Genomic DNA, 15,251 nt, shown 5'->3' with positions numbered 1-15,251 from the left:
ACTAATCTTCCAAGAAAACAAACAGTAAAGTACAATGTATATAATACGATCACATATAACACAGTCAAACAGACATAATACACCAGATAAATACTCTAACAGTCTATAAAGATAGATTGATTCTTCATCTACCATTGTCCTGCACAACTTTCCTATGTATTATATTTAAATGGTTTTAAAGTATTGTTTGAATTTATATATTGAAACGTTTCTGTTTTGCTCAGATAAATGATTCAATATCTTCATTGCTGTAAATCTAAATGTTATTTTGACTATTTCTCATTTCTGTCTGGATAACCCATACAGTTGAAGTCGGAAGTTCACATACACTTAGGTTGGAGTCATTAAAACTTGTATTTCAAGCACTCCACAAACATCTTATTAACAAACTAGTTTTGGCAAGTCGGTTAGGACATCTACTTTGTGCATGACACGAGTAATTTTTCCAACAATTGTTTACAGACAGATTATTTCACTTATAATTCACTGTATCACAATTCCAGTGGGTCAGAAGTTTACATACACTAAGTTGACTGTGACTTTAAACAGCTTGGAAAATTCCAGAAAATGATGTCATGGCTTTAGAAGCTTCTGATAGGCTAATTGACACCATTTGAGTTAATTGGAGGTGTACCTGTGGATATATTTCAAGGCCTACCTTCAAACTCAGTGCCTTTTTGCTTGACATCATGGGAAAATCAAATTGAGTGTATGTAAACTTCTGACCCACTGGTAATGTGATGAAAGAAATAAAAGCTGAAATAAATCATTCTCTCTACTATTATTCAGACATTTCACATTCGTAAAATAAAGTGGTGATCCTAACTGACCTAAGACAGGGAATTTTTACTATGATTAAATGTTAGGATTGGTGAAAAACTGAATTTAAATGTATTTTGCTAAGGTGTATGTAAACTTCTGACTTTTAACTGTAAATGGTGGACAATCTATTCCTAGAACTGACTGAATGTCTGTCTCTTACCAACTGAATACTGTTGTGAACAGAGTTTGGCCATTTTAAATGGTGTTTATCATGAAATAAAACAAGCAGTTTTTTTTCAATGATCTTATTGATTGATGACCAACCAAGAGCATTGAGCATGACTACAACAGTAGAACCATATCTCCACCTTAAAACAATCCTTGCTGCTTTGTTCTGTGCAATCTGCAGCCTCCTAATGTCACATGCTGAGGCATTTCCCCCCAGACCACAGGACAGTAGTTCACCAGACTCCCAATTAATGCTTGAGTTGTTTGCTTAAGAATCTTTCCTGGTAAATATTTAGCTATCCTTCTGATCATGCATGCAGTTTTTTTACATAGAAGAGTTTTTTGAGATGACCATGATTAGCAGCTGTCTAGCTGCCACTTCCTCAATATGTACTCCCCCCACACTTAATTGTAGAGGAGGAGAGAGGAGTTGGAGAAGGAGTGAGGAGGAGGAGAGGAGAGATGATGAGGAGGCGGAGGAGAGGAGAAGGGGGAGGAGAGAGGAGAGGAGAGGAGGAGGTAGAGGAGTTGGAGAAGGAGAGAGGAGGAGGAGAGAGGAGTTGGAGAAGGAGTGAGGAGGAGGAGAGAGGAGGAGGAGGTAGAGGAGTTGGAGAAGGAGAGAGGAGGAGGAGAGAGGAGGAGGAGTTGGAGAAGGAGAGAGGAGGAGGAGAGGAGAGGAGGAGGTAGAGGAGTTGGAGAAGGAGAGAGGAGGAGGAGAGAGGAGTTGGAGAAGGAGTGAGGAGGAGGAGAGAGGAGGAGGAGGTAGAGGAGTTGGAGAAGGAGAGAGGAGGAGGAGAGAGGAGGAGGAGTTGGAGAAGGAGAGAGGAGGAGGAGAGAGGAGGAGGAGGTAGAGGAGTTGGAGAAGGAGTGAGGAGGAGGAGAGGAGAGATGATGAGGAGGCGGAGGAGAGGAGAAGGGGGAGGAGAGAGGAGAGTGGAGAAAAGAGGAGGAGAGAGGAGGAGAGAGGAGGAGGAGTTGGAGAAGGAGAGAGGAGGAGGAGAGAGGAGGAGGAGGTAGAGGAGTTGGAGAAGGAGGAGAGTGGAGAAAAGAGGAGGAGAGAGGAGGAGTAGGAGGAGAGGAGAAGGAGAGTGGAGAAAAGAGGAGGAGAGAGGAGGAGGAGGAGGAGTTGGAGGAGGAGAGAGGAGGTAGAGGAGAGAGGAAAAGGAGGAGCAGAGGAGGAAAAGAGAGAAGAGAAGGAGGAGGGGGAGGAGAGAGGAGAAAGAGAGAGGACGAGTGGGAGGAGAGAGGAGGAGGGGGAGGAGGAGGGAGAAGAGAGAGGGGGAGGAGGAGAGAGGACAGTGGAGGAGGAAGGGAGGAGGAGAGAAGAGGAGAGAGGAGGAGGGGTAGGAGGAGAGTGTAGGGGAAGGAGGAGAGGAGAGGCGAGGAGAGGAGAGGAGAGGAGAGGAGAGGAGAGGAGAGGAGAGGAGAGGAGAGGAGAGGAGGAAATCTCAGGTTCTCAGGATTCACTCACTTTGAGCTGAGACAAATCCACCATGTTGTGGTCACAGACGCCACAGCCTCTCTCATAATTCCAGGCATTGGGGATGTAGTTTCCTAGATAGTTCAAATACATCTGGAAGAAGAAAATAAAAAAGTAAATCATCACATGAATGAACAAAGAAACTTCATCGTTATTTTAAAGTTTAATTATCCTTTACAAAAACATTCTATAATTAGAAATAGAAGATGATTTAATCCCATGAGAAGTATATTCCGTGCTGGCGTTTGGTCCATGTGGTAATTCAGAGCAGGTTAGTAGGACTGCGTTCCAAATGGCAACCTATCCTCTAGATAGCACTGCTCTTCACCATAGCCCTGTGTGGGGGGGGGGGGGGGGTAATGTAGGACTCACACTAGTGAGATGGTCCGTCTGGACTGAGAGGTCACTGACAGTTCAGAGCAGATGATTAAAGGCCAGAGCACCATAAACATTTCCTCTGTCAAATCTACACTGACTAAATGGACTGTAATTGTCCAGTCTGAAGTCGTTTCCCAGAATTTAGCTGCAACAAGTCATTCTAGTTTAATTCACTTCAGAGAAGTGCGTTCCCCTACTTACTAGTGTCAATGTGACCTGAGACAGAAATGGACAGCAGGTTGGACAAATAGTAATTCATCCAGAACAAAAATATATGTGATCCAACCAATGATATCCCCATAGCACACACACACTTACGCACACACACACACACACACACACACACACACACACACACACACACACACACACACACACACGCACACACTTACGCACACACACACACTTACGCACACACACACACTTACGCACACGCACACACACACACACTTACACACACACACTTACGCACATGAAAACGCACATACACACACACACACACACACTCGAAGCATTTTAACAACAGTAGTGTTTGGATTCTTGTCTTGGCTAAACAACAACTGATTCTCTGGCAACTAATACATGACAGAGCTGTTGGAGGTTAACTCTGTGTATGTTGTGTGTGTTTGTGGTTGTGATTACTGGAAGCTAGGGATTATCCACTTCATTTTGTCTGACGACAACAACCACACTACAGATGTCTTCTAGATGCAACTAACCTAGACTTTATTCAAAGGTAGTCCAGTTAAATTGTTGTGGTAATCCCAGATTGAGAGATTTAATCCCAGATTAAGAGATGTAATCCCAGATTAAGAGATGTAATCCTGGAATCCCAGATTAAGAGATGTAATCCCAGATTAAGAGATGTAATCCCAGATTAAGAGATGTAATCCTGCTGTATACCTGACAGGCGATTACAGATGAGCTGTGGAACAGGTCAATGGCACCCTATTCCCAATGTAGTGCCTATTCCCTATATAGTGCACTATTTTAGACCAGAGCCCTATGGCACCCTATTCCCTATATAGTGCCTATTCCCTATATAGTGCCTATTCCCTATATAGTGCACTATTTTAGACCAGGGCCCTATGTCACCCTATTCCCTATATAGTACACTACTTTAACCAGGGCCCTTTGGGAATAGGAGCCATTTGGGAACACTTTAGGAATGAATGCAGCAGATGGTAGAAGGCTGTTGTTGAGGAGAATGACTCAACATTGTGGTGGGTGAGTTTGATGACGTGTGATGGACACCAGAGAAGAGTGATGGGGCAGAGAGAGATGGAAAGCTGTGAAGAAAGGCCAGAGGGATAGAAAAGCCTCCCAAGAGAATGTATCTACCAGAAATCTCACCAGAACTCACTGACCTCAGAGCTATGGAACTGCTATGGGGGAGGGATGGAGAGAGAAGTGTAGGGGCTGGGAGAGGGAGAGGAATGGAGGGATCTAGGGAGGGGTTAGTAGGGCTAGAGGGAGGGGGATGGAGGGATCTAGGGAGGGGTTAGTAGGGCTCGAGGGAGGGGGTTGGTAGGGATTGATGGAGGGGGGAGGTAGGGATCGAGGGAGGGGTTAGTAGGGCTAGAGGGAGGGGGGAGGTAGGGATCGAGGGAGGAGGGGAGGTAGGGATCGAGGGAGGGGGATGGAGGGATCTAGGGAGGGGTTAGTAGGGATCGAGGGAGAGGAATGGAGGGACCTAGGGAGGGGGTTAGTAGGGATCTAGCGAGGGGGTTGGTAGGTATCGAGGGAGGGGTTAGTAGGGATCGAGGGAGGGGGTTGGTAGGGATCGAGGGGGGGGTTGGTAGGGATCTAGCGAGGGGGTTGGTAGGTATCGAGGGAGGGGTTAGTAGGGATCGAGGGAGGGGGTTGGTAGGGATCGAGGGGGGGGGTTGGTAGGGATCGAGGGAGGGGTTGGTAGGGATCGAGGGGGGGGGGTTGGTAGGGATCGAGGGAGGGGTTAGTAGGGATCGAGCGAGGGGGTTGGTAGGGATCGAGGGAGGGGGTTAGTAGGGATCGATGGAGGGGTTAGTAGGGATCGAGGGAGGGGGTGGTAGGGATCGAGGGAGGCGTTGGTAGGGATCGAGGGAGGGGTAGGGTAGGGATCGAGGGAGGGGTTATTAGGGATCGAGGGAGGGTTTAGTAGGGATCGAGGGAGGGGGTTTGTAGGGATCAAGGGGGGGGGTTGGTAGGGATCGAGGGAGGGGTTAGTAGGGATCGAGCGAGGGGGTTGGTAGGGATCGAGGGAGGGGGTTAGTAGGGATCGATGGAGGGGTTAGTAGGGATCGAGGGAGGGGGTGGTAGGTATTGAGGGAGGCGTTGGTAGGGATCGAGGGAGGGGTAGGGTAGGGATCGAGGGAGGGGTTAGTAGGGATCGAGGGAGGGGTTAGTAGGGATCGAGGGAGGGGTTAGTAGGGATCGAGGGAGGGGTTAGTAGGGATCGAGGGAGGGGATTAGTAGGGATCGAGGGAGGGGTTAGTAGGGATCGAGGGAGGGTTTAGTAGGGATCGAGGGAGGGGTTAGTAGGGATCGAGGGAGGGGATTGGTAGGGATCGAGGGAGGGGTTAGTAGGGATCGAGGGAGGGGTTAGTAGGGATCGAGGGAGGGGTTAGTAGGGATTGAGGGAGGGGTTAGTAGGGATCGAGGGAGGGGTTAGTAGGGATCGAGGGAGGGGTTTGGTAGGGATCGAGGGAGGGGGATGGTAGGGATCGAGGGAGGGGTTGGTAGGGATCGAGGGAGGGGGTTGGTAGGGATCGAGGGAGGGGGATGGTAGGGATCGAGGGAGGGGTTAGTAGGGATCGAGGGAGGGGTTAGTAGGGATCGAGGGAGGGGGTTGGTAGGGATCGAGGGAGGGGTTAGTAGGGATCGATGGAGGGGGTTGGTAGAGATCGAGGGAGGGGGGAGGTATAGTGATATGGTGAGAGAGGGAAGTATGGAGGAGGGAGTGAGAGGGAAAGGCCGTCAGGGAGTAAGGAGGAGGGAGTGTTACCAAATGTTGGCCGGATTTTACTCCTCTACATAATGACCAGCTGGATTCCAGAGAAGTTCCCTCCACCCAGATTCTGAAAAACCCCATAACGTCCCCCCTCACATACTTTTAGTATGGTGTTTACTCTATTCAAGAGCAATGTAATGTTGACTGGAATGTCTTTACTTCAGCATCACTCTGTAGCATGCACTCCATTCAGTGCATAGTAAGTCATGCCTAACTTGGCTCACTAGTACTATATATATATAGTATCACACACAGGCTGATTGACACGTTAACAGCAGCACCATCTATTGGCTTGGCGACATCTCTTAACACCTTCCTTTACCCAACAAATTAAGATAACTCCTCCTCGACTCATAAACAGGAGAACTGGGGTTAAACCCTTGCCAGTGAAAACATTACACTAGTAATAAAAACATATAACTGTGTTCTTATTCAAGTATCTTAAATAAGCATCAACTTTAAAGTCAATACGCAGACTACCCTCATTCCCTCTTACAGAAAAAATACAAAATACAAAAAATATATAATCTTTTAGATTAAACAACAAAGTATCTGGAGTATCTCACAGGCACTGCGATATTTGCCCTGGTTCTGGTGTGTGTCACGTCCTGACCATAGAAAGCTGTTATTTTCTATTGTAGAGTAGGTCAGGGCGTGACAGGGTTTTTTTCTAGTTTAGTTTTTCTACGTTGTTATGTTCTAGTTTTGTATTTCTATGTTGGGTTTTGTTTGGGATGATCTCCAATTAGAGGCAGCTGGTCCTCGTTGTCTCTAATTGGAGATCATTCTTAAGTAGGTGTTTTTCCCACCTGGGTTTGTGGGAGATTGTTTTTGAGTAAGTGTATGTTTCTACTCTGCGTCACGGTTTGCTGTTTTTTTTTTCTTCGTTCTTTAGTTTATTTGTATGTATTGCATAGTTACACAGTGAAAATAAAATGTGGTACGACACACACGCTGCACTTTGGTCCGCTCTTTCCTACGACAGCCGTGACAGTGTGTCTCAGAGTTAGATTTTCAGGCAGTGGAGCTGCTGCCATATCAGCAGTCTGTTGTTCACCACCTGCTGGGTTGGCGAGTTCATTCCATGATCCTCAGTCATCCTCATCCGTGTTTGTTTGGTGGTCATTCAGGGGGGGTGATCCTGAGTTGTTCAGTCACTGGACGAATGTCTTTTCTGTTTCTGCTGTATTCTTTTTTTTTTTTTTTTACCGTTCACTAGTACTTCATACGACCGGTCACTGAGTTGATCAGTGAATATGTCCAGAGTCCAAGTACTGGCTGAGTTGTTGTGGTTGAAAAGAACCCTTACTGCTTGTCCTTGGACGATGTTGGGCATGTGTGTCATAGTGGTGTTTTGCTGTCAATGACATTTAGCTGTCAATGACATTTTGTACCACTTGGGGTTTGAGCAGTTTTTTTCATGGTGGTTAGGATCGCGCGTCTGGACACCTAGACTGTTAAATCCCTTTGTTGGATTATTCCTCCATTCCAACCCTGCTTTCCATGTGTCTTCACCATCCATCGCAGGCTTTTTTTTAGGAGCGTTTTGGCAATTTTCACTGATTCCGCTTTGCCATTACTTTGGCTTTGATACGGCGATGCCTTCACATGTTTAAAGTCCAACTATTCAGCACATTTTTATAAAGTCCATTCCGGAGAAAGGGTGGCCATTACTAGAAACAACAGCGTGGACAACGCCATGTCTGCTGAACTGCTTTTTGCAACATTCAATGATGGCGTCTGATGTAGTGTCAGTCAGCTTGTCGAACTCCTAGTAGTCCGAGTAATAATCGACCATTATGAGGTAGTTGCTTCTGTTGACTGTGAGTAAGTCCATCCTGATCTTTGACCATGGGAGGGGATGGATTTGGTGGGGGGATGAGTGTCTCTTTTTGTTGTCTTTTCTGGATGGATTTGATGTGGGACGAGTGTCGCCTTGTCTTGTCTCTTCTTAATGAATTTGATGGGGGGACGAGTGTCTCCTTGTGTTGTCTCCTCTGGATGGATTTGGTGGGGGACGAGTGTCTCTTCTGGATGGATTTGGTGGGGGACGAGTGTCTCCTTGTGTTGTCTCCTCTGGATGGATTTGATGTGGGACGAGTGTCTCCTTGCCTTGTCTCTTCTTCATGGATTTGATGGGGGACGAGTGTCTCCTTGTGTTGTCTCCTCTGGATGGATTTGGTGGGGGACGAGTGTCTCTTCTGGATGGATTTGGTGTTTGATGAGTGTTTCCTTGTGTTGTCTCTTCTGGATGGAGTTACAGGTGGCACATTTGCTGATAAAGATCTTTACGTCCTCCATAATCTTTGGCCAGAAAACAACATCCACGTGCCTTTCTGAGACTGGCCTTCTATGCCTGAGTGGCCAGAGTGTATTTTGTGTAGAAAGTCAGCGTGTAACATGTCAGGGATGTAGACCCTGTTTCCTTTAAATATCAGCCCATTTTTCTGTGGTGAGCTACTCTTTGTACATCCAGAAATCTTTCAGTGTGTGACTCACAGCCGGTTTGGTTCCAGGCCAGCCGTGGTACAGAGCCCCGAAACAGTGGGTCCTGGCAACAGTGTGCTTTGATTGACTCCATTGTCTTAGTTGAGATGTTGACATCACTGGTGTGATCCACCTGTTCCAGGTCAGTTGTGACTAGACCCATAGCGTTGACCGTGGCTGGTGTTTGCATTTGTCTGTGCTTTGTTGTTTATTGAGCTGTTCTGGACAGGAAGTCAGCTACAGTTGAAGTGGGAAGTTTACATACACTTAGGTTGGAGTCATTAAAACTTGTTTTTCAACCACTCCACAAATTTCTTGTTAACAAACTATAGTTTTGGCAAGTTGGGGAGGACATCTACTTTCTGACATAAGTAATTTTTCAAAAATTGTTTACAGACAGATTATTTCACTTATAATTCATGGTATCACAATTCCAGTGGGTCAGAAGTTTACATACACTAAGTTGACTGTGCCAGAAAATGATGTCATGGCTTTAGAAGCTTCTGATAGGCTAATTTACATAATTTGAGTCAATTGGAGCTGTACCTGTGGATGTATTTCAAGGCCTACCTTCAAACTCAGTGCCTCTTTGTTTGACATCATTGTTAAATCAAAAGAAATCAGCCAAGACCTCAGAGAAAAAATTGTGGACCTCCAGAAGTCTCGATCATCCTTGAGAGCAATTTCCAAATGCCTGAAGGTACCACATTCATCTGTACAAACAATAGAACGCAAGTATAAACACCATGGGACCACACAGCTGTCATACCGCTCAGGAAGGAGACGCATTCTGTCTCCTAGAGATGAACGTACTTTGGTACAAAAAGTGAAAATCAACCAGAACAACAGCAAAGGACCTTGTGAAGATGCTGAGGAAACAGGTACAAAAGTATCTATATCCACAATAAAATGAGTCCAATATCGACATAACCTGAAAGGCCGCTCGCAAGGAAGAAGCCACTGCTCCAAAACCGCCATAAAAAAGCCAGACTACGGTTTGCAACTGCACATGGAGACAAAGATCGTACTGTTTGGAGAAATGTCCTCTGGTCTGATGAAACAAAAATATAACTGTTTGGCCATAATGACTATCGTTATGTTTGTAGGAAAAAGGGGGAGGCTTGCAAGCCGAGAACACCATCCCAACTGTGAAGCACGGGGGTGGTAGCATCATGTTGTGGGGGTGCTTTGCTGCAGGAGGGACTGGTGCACTTCACAAAATAGATGGCATCATGAGGCAGGAAAATTATGTGGATGGGAAGCTTGTGGAAGCCTACTCGAAAAGTTTGACTCAAGTTAAGCAATTTAAAGGCAATGCTACCAAATATGAATTGAGTGTATGTAAACTTCTGACCCACTGGGAATGTGATGAAAGAAATAAAAGCTGAAATAATTCATTCGCTCTACTATTATTCTGACATTTCACATTCTTAAAATAAAGTGTTGGTCCTAACTGACCTAAAACAGGGAATTTTTACTAGGATTAAATGTCAGGAATTATGAAAAACTGAGTTTAAATGTATTTGTATGTAAACTTCCCACTACAACTGTAGATGTAGTTCTTTGCCTTGTTTGTATTGCACGTGGAGTTGGTATCTTTATAGCCTTTTCAACATTATCTGCAGTCATTTGAGTGCTGTGAGTAGGGATTTCATAAAAATAATCTCAAATTTCTTGTGGCTATGTATTGTAATAAACTCTCTGCCATACAGATACTGGTCAAACTTGTCACATGAAAAAACAACAGAGAGATATTCAATCTGTGCATCTCTTTGTTCTGGCTGAGTCAATGTTCTGGAGGCAAAAAGCAACAGGTTGTCCTTTCTGTAGAAGGGCTGCACCCAAACCTGCCTCACTGGCATCACACTGCCATGTGAGTTCATCATTCAGATCGTAGTATTTGAGCACTAGGTGTTGTGACTTTTTGATAGTTTCAACTGCTGCGTCATGCTGTGGTAGCTATGTCCAGTTAATGTCCCTTTATTTTACCTTTATTAAACTAGGCAAGTCAGTTTAAGTACAAATTCTTATTTTCAATGACGGCCTAGGAACGGTGGGTTAACTGCCTTGTTCAGGGGCAGAACAACAGATTTTTACCTTGTCAGCTCGGGGATTCGATCTTGCAACCTTTCGGGGTACTAGTCCAACGCTCTAACCGCTAGGCTACCTGCCGCCTCAGGTAGTCAGTGTTCTGAGCGGCTCACACACATCAGATAGGCGGGGGGCATGAATGTTGCAAGATAGTTCACAAACCTCAACTTGAAGTCGGTCGGTGTTCTGAACGGCTGTTATTTTCTCTGGGTCAAGGCGAAGGCCCTCAGTGTTGAGAAGATGACCCATGTATATCACACATGGTAGCTTTAGCATGAGTTTCTATTGGTTCAGCTTCAGGTTGACGTTATCTTGCTCCGTGCAGGAGAACTGTAAGGTCATGATCAGACATCGCCTCGTCCTGTGTGTCACCACATCCAGAGATCACACTCATTATTTTTAGTCCCTGTAGTCCTTCACCACTGTCTGTGCTGGTAATCTTCAGCTGCTGGCTTGATTCCAAAATGGCATTCTCAGCCATCTATACCTGCATACTACTTCCTGTCCTGGAAGTTGTTGGATAGCTGCTCACTTCATCAAGTTTGACTTGCTAATATCCCATCTTTGTCATTGAGTACTGAGAATACATTTGCGTTGGATATTTCGTGTTGAATCTTTGAATTAGAATCTTACAATCATCTGGAAGTGTGATCTCAGTAAGGCTTTGTTGAGTGTACTGGGCTGCATGTATATTCATATTTAATCCTGTTTTTCAATGATAAACCATTTTGCTGATCCATGGTGTTGGTTCTGATGACTTTCGTGATAATGTCTACATTGTCCATTGAATGTATGGCCTTTGTGATATTTTCCTTCAGTGGAATAGGCATTCAGTCTTGGTAGCTGCTACACAGGTCTCGGGGGCTGCACTGTCTGCTTCTAGGTATAGCTCTCCAGGAAGGCATCCAAACCCATCCAACACGTCCTTGTACTTGGAGATAATGTCCTCAGTTGTCATGTTGACCTCAGTGGATGTGGTGCTTGCGGACGTGATGTAAAACATACCTGTGGTTCACATGTAGCAGACTGTATCACTAAACAGAATTCTGCGGAATCCCTGCCTCTAGAGCTCTGTTAGTACACAGCTCGTTTCAATGGAAGACCTTTGCAATTTCTCACAATTTCTTGGGAGATTTACACCGTTTTAAACTATGCCATTTGTTTTTATAAATGTGTAGCCTATTTGGACAGGAAGCTCAGAAAGTCAACCAGAAAGCAAGCCTTCCAAGCATATCTAGAGGAATACCTCTGTTATCATTCTAACTACAATGAAGAAATGTGAAACACTGACATGATTCAGCAAAGCTGGTTTTTTGTTTTCTCCAGAAACAGAGATGGTAACTGGTTCTGAACTGCGGCCATGGATCTGTACCCAGACACCTGGAAAGTGGTTATTACCATGGATTATTCCGGGCATGTTGGAAATGTTAATATTGTTTTACTCACTTTGGTGTTTGCGTTGCCATGGATGACCACTGGCAGGGTGTCGTACACAGTGTTTCTCACACGGGCACTCTTCGTTCCAAACTTCAAGAGAACCTCGTCTGCAGTGGGAGAGAGGAGAACAGAAGAACGACAGGGTTCAACATGCTGGCTACTGTAGGGAGAAAGAAGAACAGGGTTCAACATGCTGGCTACCGTAGGGAGAGAGAAGAACAGGGTTCAACATGCTGGCTACTGTAGGGAGAGAGAAGAACAGGGTTCAACATGCTGGCTACTGTAGGGAGAGAGAAGAACAGGGTTCAACATGCTGGCTACCGTAGGGAGAGAGAAGAACAGGGTTCAACATGCTGGCTACCGTAGGGAGAGAGAAGAACAGGGTTCAACATGCTGGCTACCGTAGGGAGAGAGAAGAACAGGGTTCAACATGCTGGCTACTGTAGGGAGAGAGAAGAACAGGGTTCAACATGATGGCTACTGTAGGGAGAGAGAAGAACAGGGTTCAACATGCTGGCTACTGTAGGGAGAGAGAAGAACAGGGTTCAACATGCTGGCTACTGTAGGGAGAGAGAAGAACAGGGTTCAACATGCTGGCTACTGTAGGGAGAGAGAAGAACAGGGTTCAGAACAGTCCTGGGCCAGAGCCTCTCTTATCTAAACCCAACAAGGGTACCAAAATGATGGTAACTTTCCCAAAACTCCCAGGTTCCTGGTTGGAAGACTTGATTTCCTGCGTATTCCCTTCTGATTACGGAAATCTTCTAACCAGGATTTCTGGAAAACCTGGACATTTTTGAAAAGTTAGCAGAATTTTGCAACCCTTGCCCTCTCTTATCTGACTGTCACAAGGCTCTGTCTGGGCTCTGTCTGGGCTCTGTCTGGGCTCTGTCTGGGCTCTGTCTGGGCTCTGTCAGGGCTCTGTCTGGGCTCTGTCTGGGCTCTGTCTGGGCTCTGTCTGGGCTCTGTCAGGGCTCTGTCAGGGCTCTGTCTGGGCTCTGTCTGGGCTCTGTCAGGGCTCTGTCTGGGCTCTGTCAGGGCTCTGTCAGGGCTCTGTCTGGGCTCTGTCTGGGCTCTGTCCGCTCTTTAGCAAAATACACAGGCTGATACAGAACTCAGTAGTGTAAATTAAATCCCTCTGTGAAGAAGGTTGTGAAAATGCTAAAGTTGCTATTCAGAGATTAGTATGATTCCAAGAGCTATGAACACTTCCCAATAGTTTTAATTTTAAATCAGTCAGTGTGGAATATAAGAAAAGAACAGTTTGAGATTAGTTTTAAAACTCATTAGAGTCTACGCCCTGTCTACTAAGCTCTATGGAGGTTTTAAGAAGGTCAAGGATCATTTAGCTGGTTGATTTAGAATTTTAAGACCCCTTGAAGAATAAAAAAGTTCTTGCCGTAATATGGACTTGGTCTTTTACCAAATAGGGCTGCATATCACCTCTACCTTGTCACAACACAAATGATTGGTTCAAACGCATTAAGAAGGAAAGACATTCCACAAATGACCTTTTAACGAGGCACACCTGTTAATTAAAATGCATTCCAGGCGACTACATTATTAAGCTGGCTGAGAGAATACCAAGAGTGTGCAAAGCTGTCATCAAGGCAAAGGGTGGCTACGTTGAATAATCTGGCTGTGTAAGCTCTATTTGACCAAGGAGAGTGATGGAGTGCTGTATCAGATGACCTGGCCTCCACAATCACCCGATCTCAACCCAATTGAGATGTTTTGGGATGAATTGGACCGCAAAGTGAATGAAAAGCAGCCAACAAGTTCTCAGCATATTGGGGAACTCCTTCAAGACTGTTAGAAATGCATTCCAGGTGAAGCTGGTTGAGAGAATGCCAAGAATGCGCAAAGCTGTTATCAAGGCTACTTCGCAATTCAACGGCTCAGACATGAGAGGTATGTGGCAGGGTCTACAGTCAATCACGGACTACAAAAGAAAAAACAGCCCCGTCGCGGATGACGATGCCTTGCTCCCAGACAGACTAAACAACTTCTTTGCTCGCTTTGAGGACAATACAGTGCCACTGACACGGCCCGCTACCAAAACCTGCGGGCTCTCCTTCACTGCAGCCAACGTGAGTAAAACATTTAAGCGTGTTAACTCTCGCAAGGCTGCAGGCCCAGAGCATGCGCAGACCAGCCGGCTGGTGTGTTTACAGACATATTCAATCAATCCTTATCCCAGTCTGCTGTTCCCACATGCTTCAAGAGGGCCACCATTGTTCCTGTTCCAAAGAAAGCTAAGGTAACTGAGCTAAATGACTACCGCCCTGTAGCACTCATTTCTGCCATCATGAAGTGCTTCAAGAGGCTAGTCAAGGACCATATCACCTCCACCCTACCTGACACCCTAGACCCACTTCAGTTTGCTTACCGACCCAATAGGTCCACAGACGATGCAATCGCCATCACACTGCACACTGCCCTAACCCATCTGGACAAGAGGAATACCTATGTAAGAATGCTTTTCATCGATTACAGCTCAGCATTTAACACCATAGTACCCTCCAAGCTCATCATTAAGCTCAAGACCCTGGGTCTCGACCCTGCCCTGTGCAACTGGGTCCTGGACTTCCTGACGGGCCGCCCCCAGGTGGTGAAGGTATGAAACAACATCTCTACCCCGCTGATCCTCAACACTGGGTCCCCACAAGGGTGCGTTCTCAGCCCTCTCCTGTACTCCTGTTTGCCCATGACTGCGTGGCCATGCACGCCTCCAACTCAATCATCAAGTTTGCAGATGACACTACAGTGGTAGTTTTGATTACCAACAACGACGAGACATACTACAGGAAGCAGGTGAGGGCTATCGGAGTGTGGTGTCAGGAAAATGACCTCACACTCAATGTCAACAAAACAAAGGAGGTGATCGTGGACTTCAGGAAACAGCAGAGGGAGCAGCCCCCTATCTACATTGACGGGACAGTAGTGGAGAAGGTGGAAAGCTTCAAGTTCCTCGGCGTACACATCACGGACAAACTGAAATTGTCCACCCACACAGACAGCGTGGTGAAGAAGGCGCAATAGCACCTCTTCTACCTCAGGAGGCTGAAGAAATTTGGTTTGTCACCAAAAACACTCACAAACTTTTACAGATGCACAATCAAGAGCATCCTGTCGGGCTGTATCACCGCCTGGTACGGCAACTACACCGCCCACAACCGCAAGGCTCTCTAGAGGGTGGTGAGGTCTGCACAACGCATCACCGGGGGCAAACTACCTGCCCTCCAGGACACCTACACCACCCGATGTCACAGGATGGCCAAAAAGATCATCAAGGACAGCAACCACCCGAGCCACTGCCTGTTCACCCTGCTATCATCCAGAAGGCGAGGTCAGTACAGGTGCATCAAAGCTGGAACCGAGAGAATGAAAAACAGCTTC

General features: G+C 46.1%; 1 protein-coding gene across 2 annotated transcripts in view; it reads right to left on the bottom strand.

Annotated features, from left to right (window-relative positions):
- The window catches only part of LOC115195317 (procollagen-lysine,2-oxoglutarate 5-dioxygenase 2-like), a 118,787-nt gene that overhangs the window by 49,219 nt on the left and 54,317 nt on the right, over positions 1-15,251 (bottom strand). For both annotated transcript variants that reach the window (XM_029755095.1, XM_029755094.1), the window contains exons 7-8: positions 11,862-11,959; positions 2,462-2,563 (exon numbers count right to left, since the gene is read on the bottom strand). In XM_029755095.1, the coding sequence (XP_029610955.1) occupies positions 2,462-2,563; positions 11,862-11,959 (200 nt within the window). The remainder of the gene's footprint in view (positions 1-2,461; positions 2,564-11,861; positions 11,960-15,251) is intronic.

The sequence above is a fragment of the Salmo trutta genome, chromosome 6 (genome assembly GCF_901001165.1).
Source record: "Salmo trutta chromosome 6, fSalTru1.1, whole genome shotgun sequence".
Classification (NCBI taxonomy): domain Eukaryota; kingdom Metazoa; phylum Chordata; class Actinopteri; order Salmoniformes; family Salmonidae; genus Salmo; species Salmo trutta.
The sequence above is the reverse complement of the archived record's forward strand: the minus strand, read 5'-3'. Positions and strand labels throughout refer to the sequence as shown.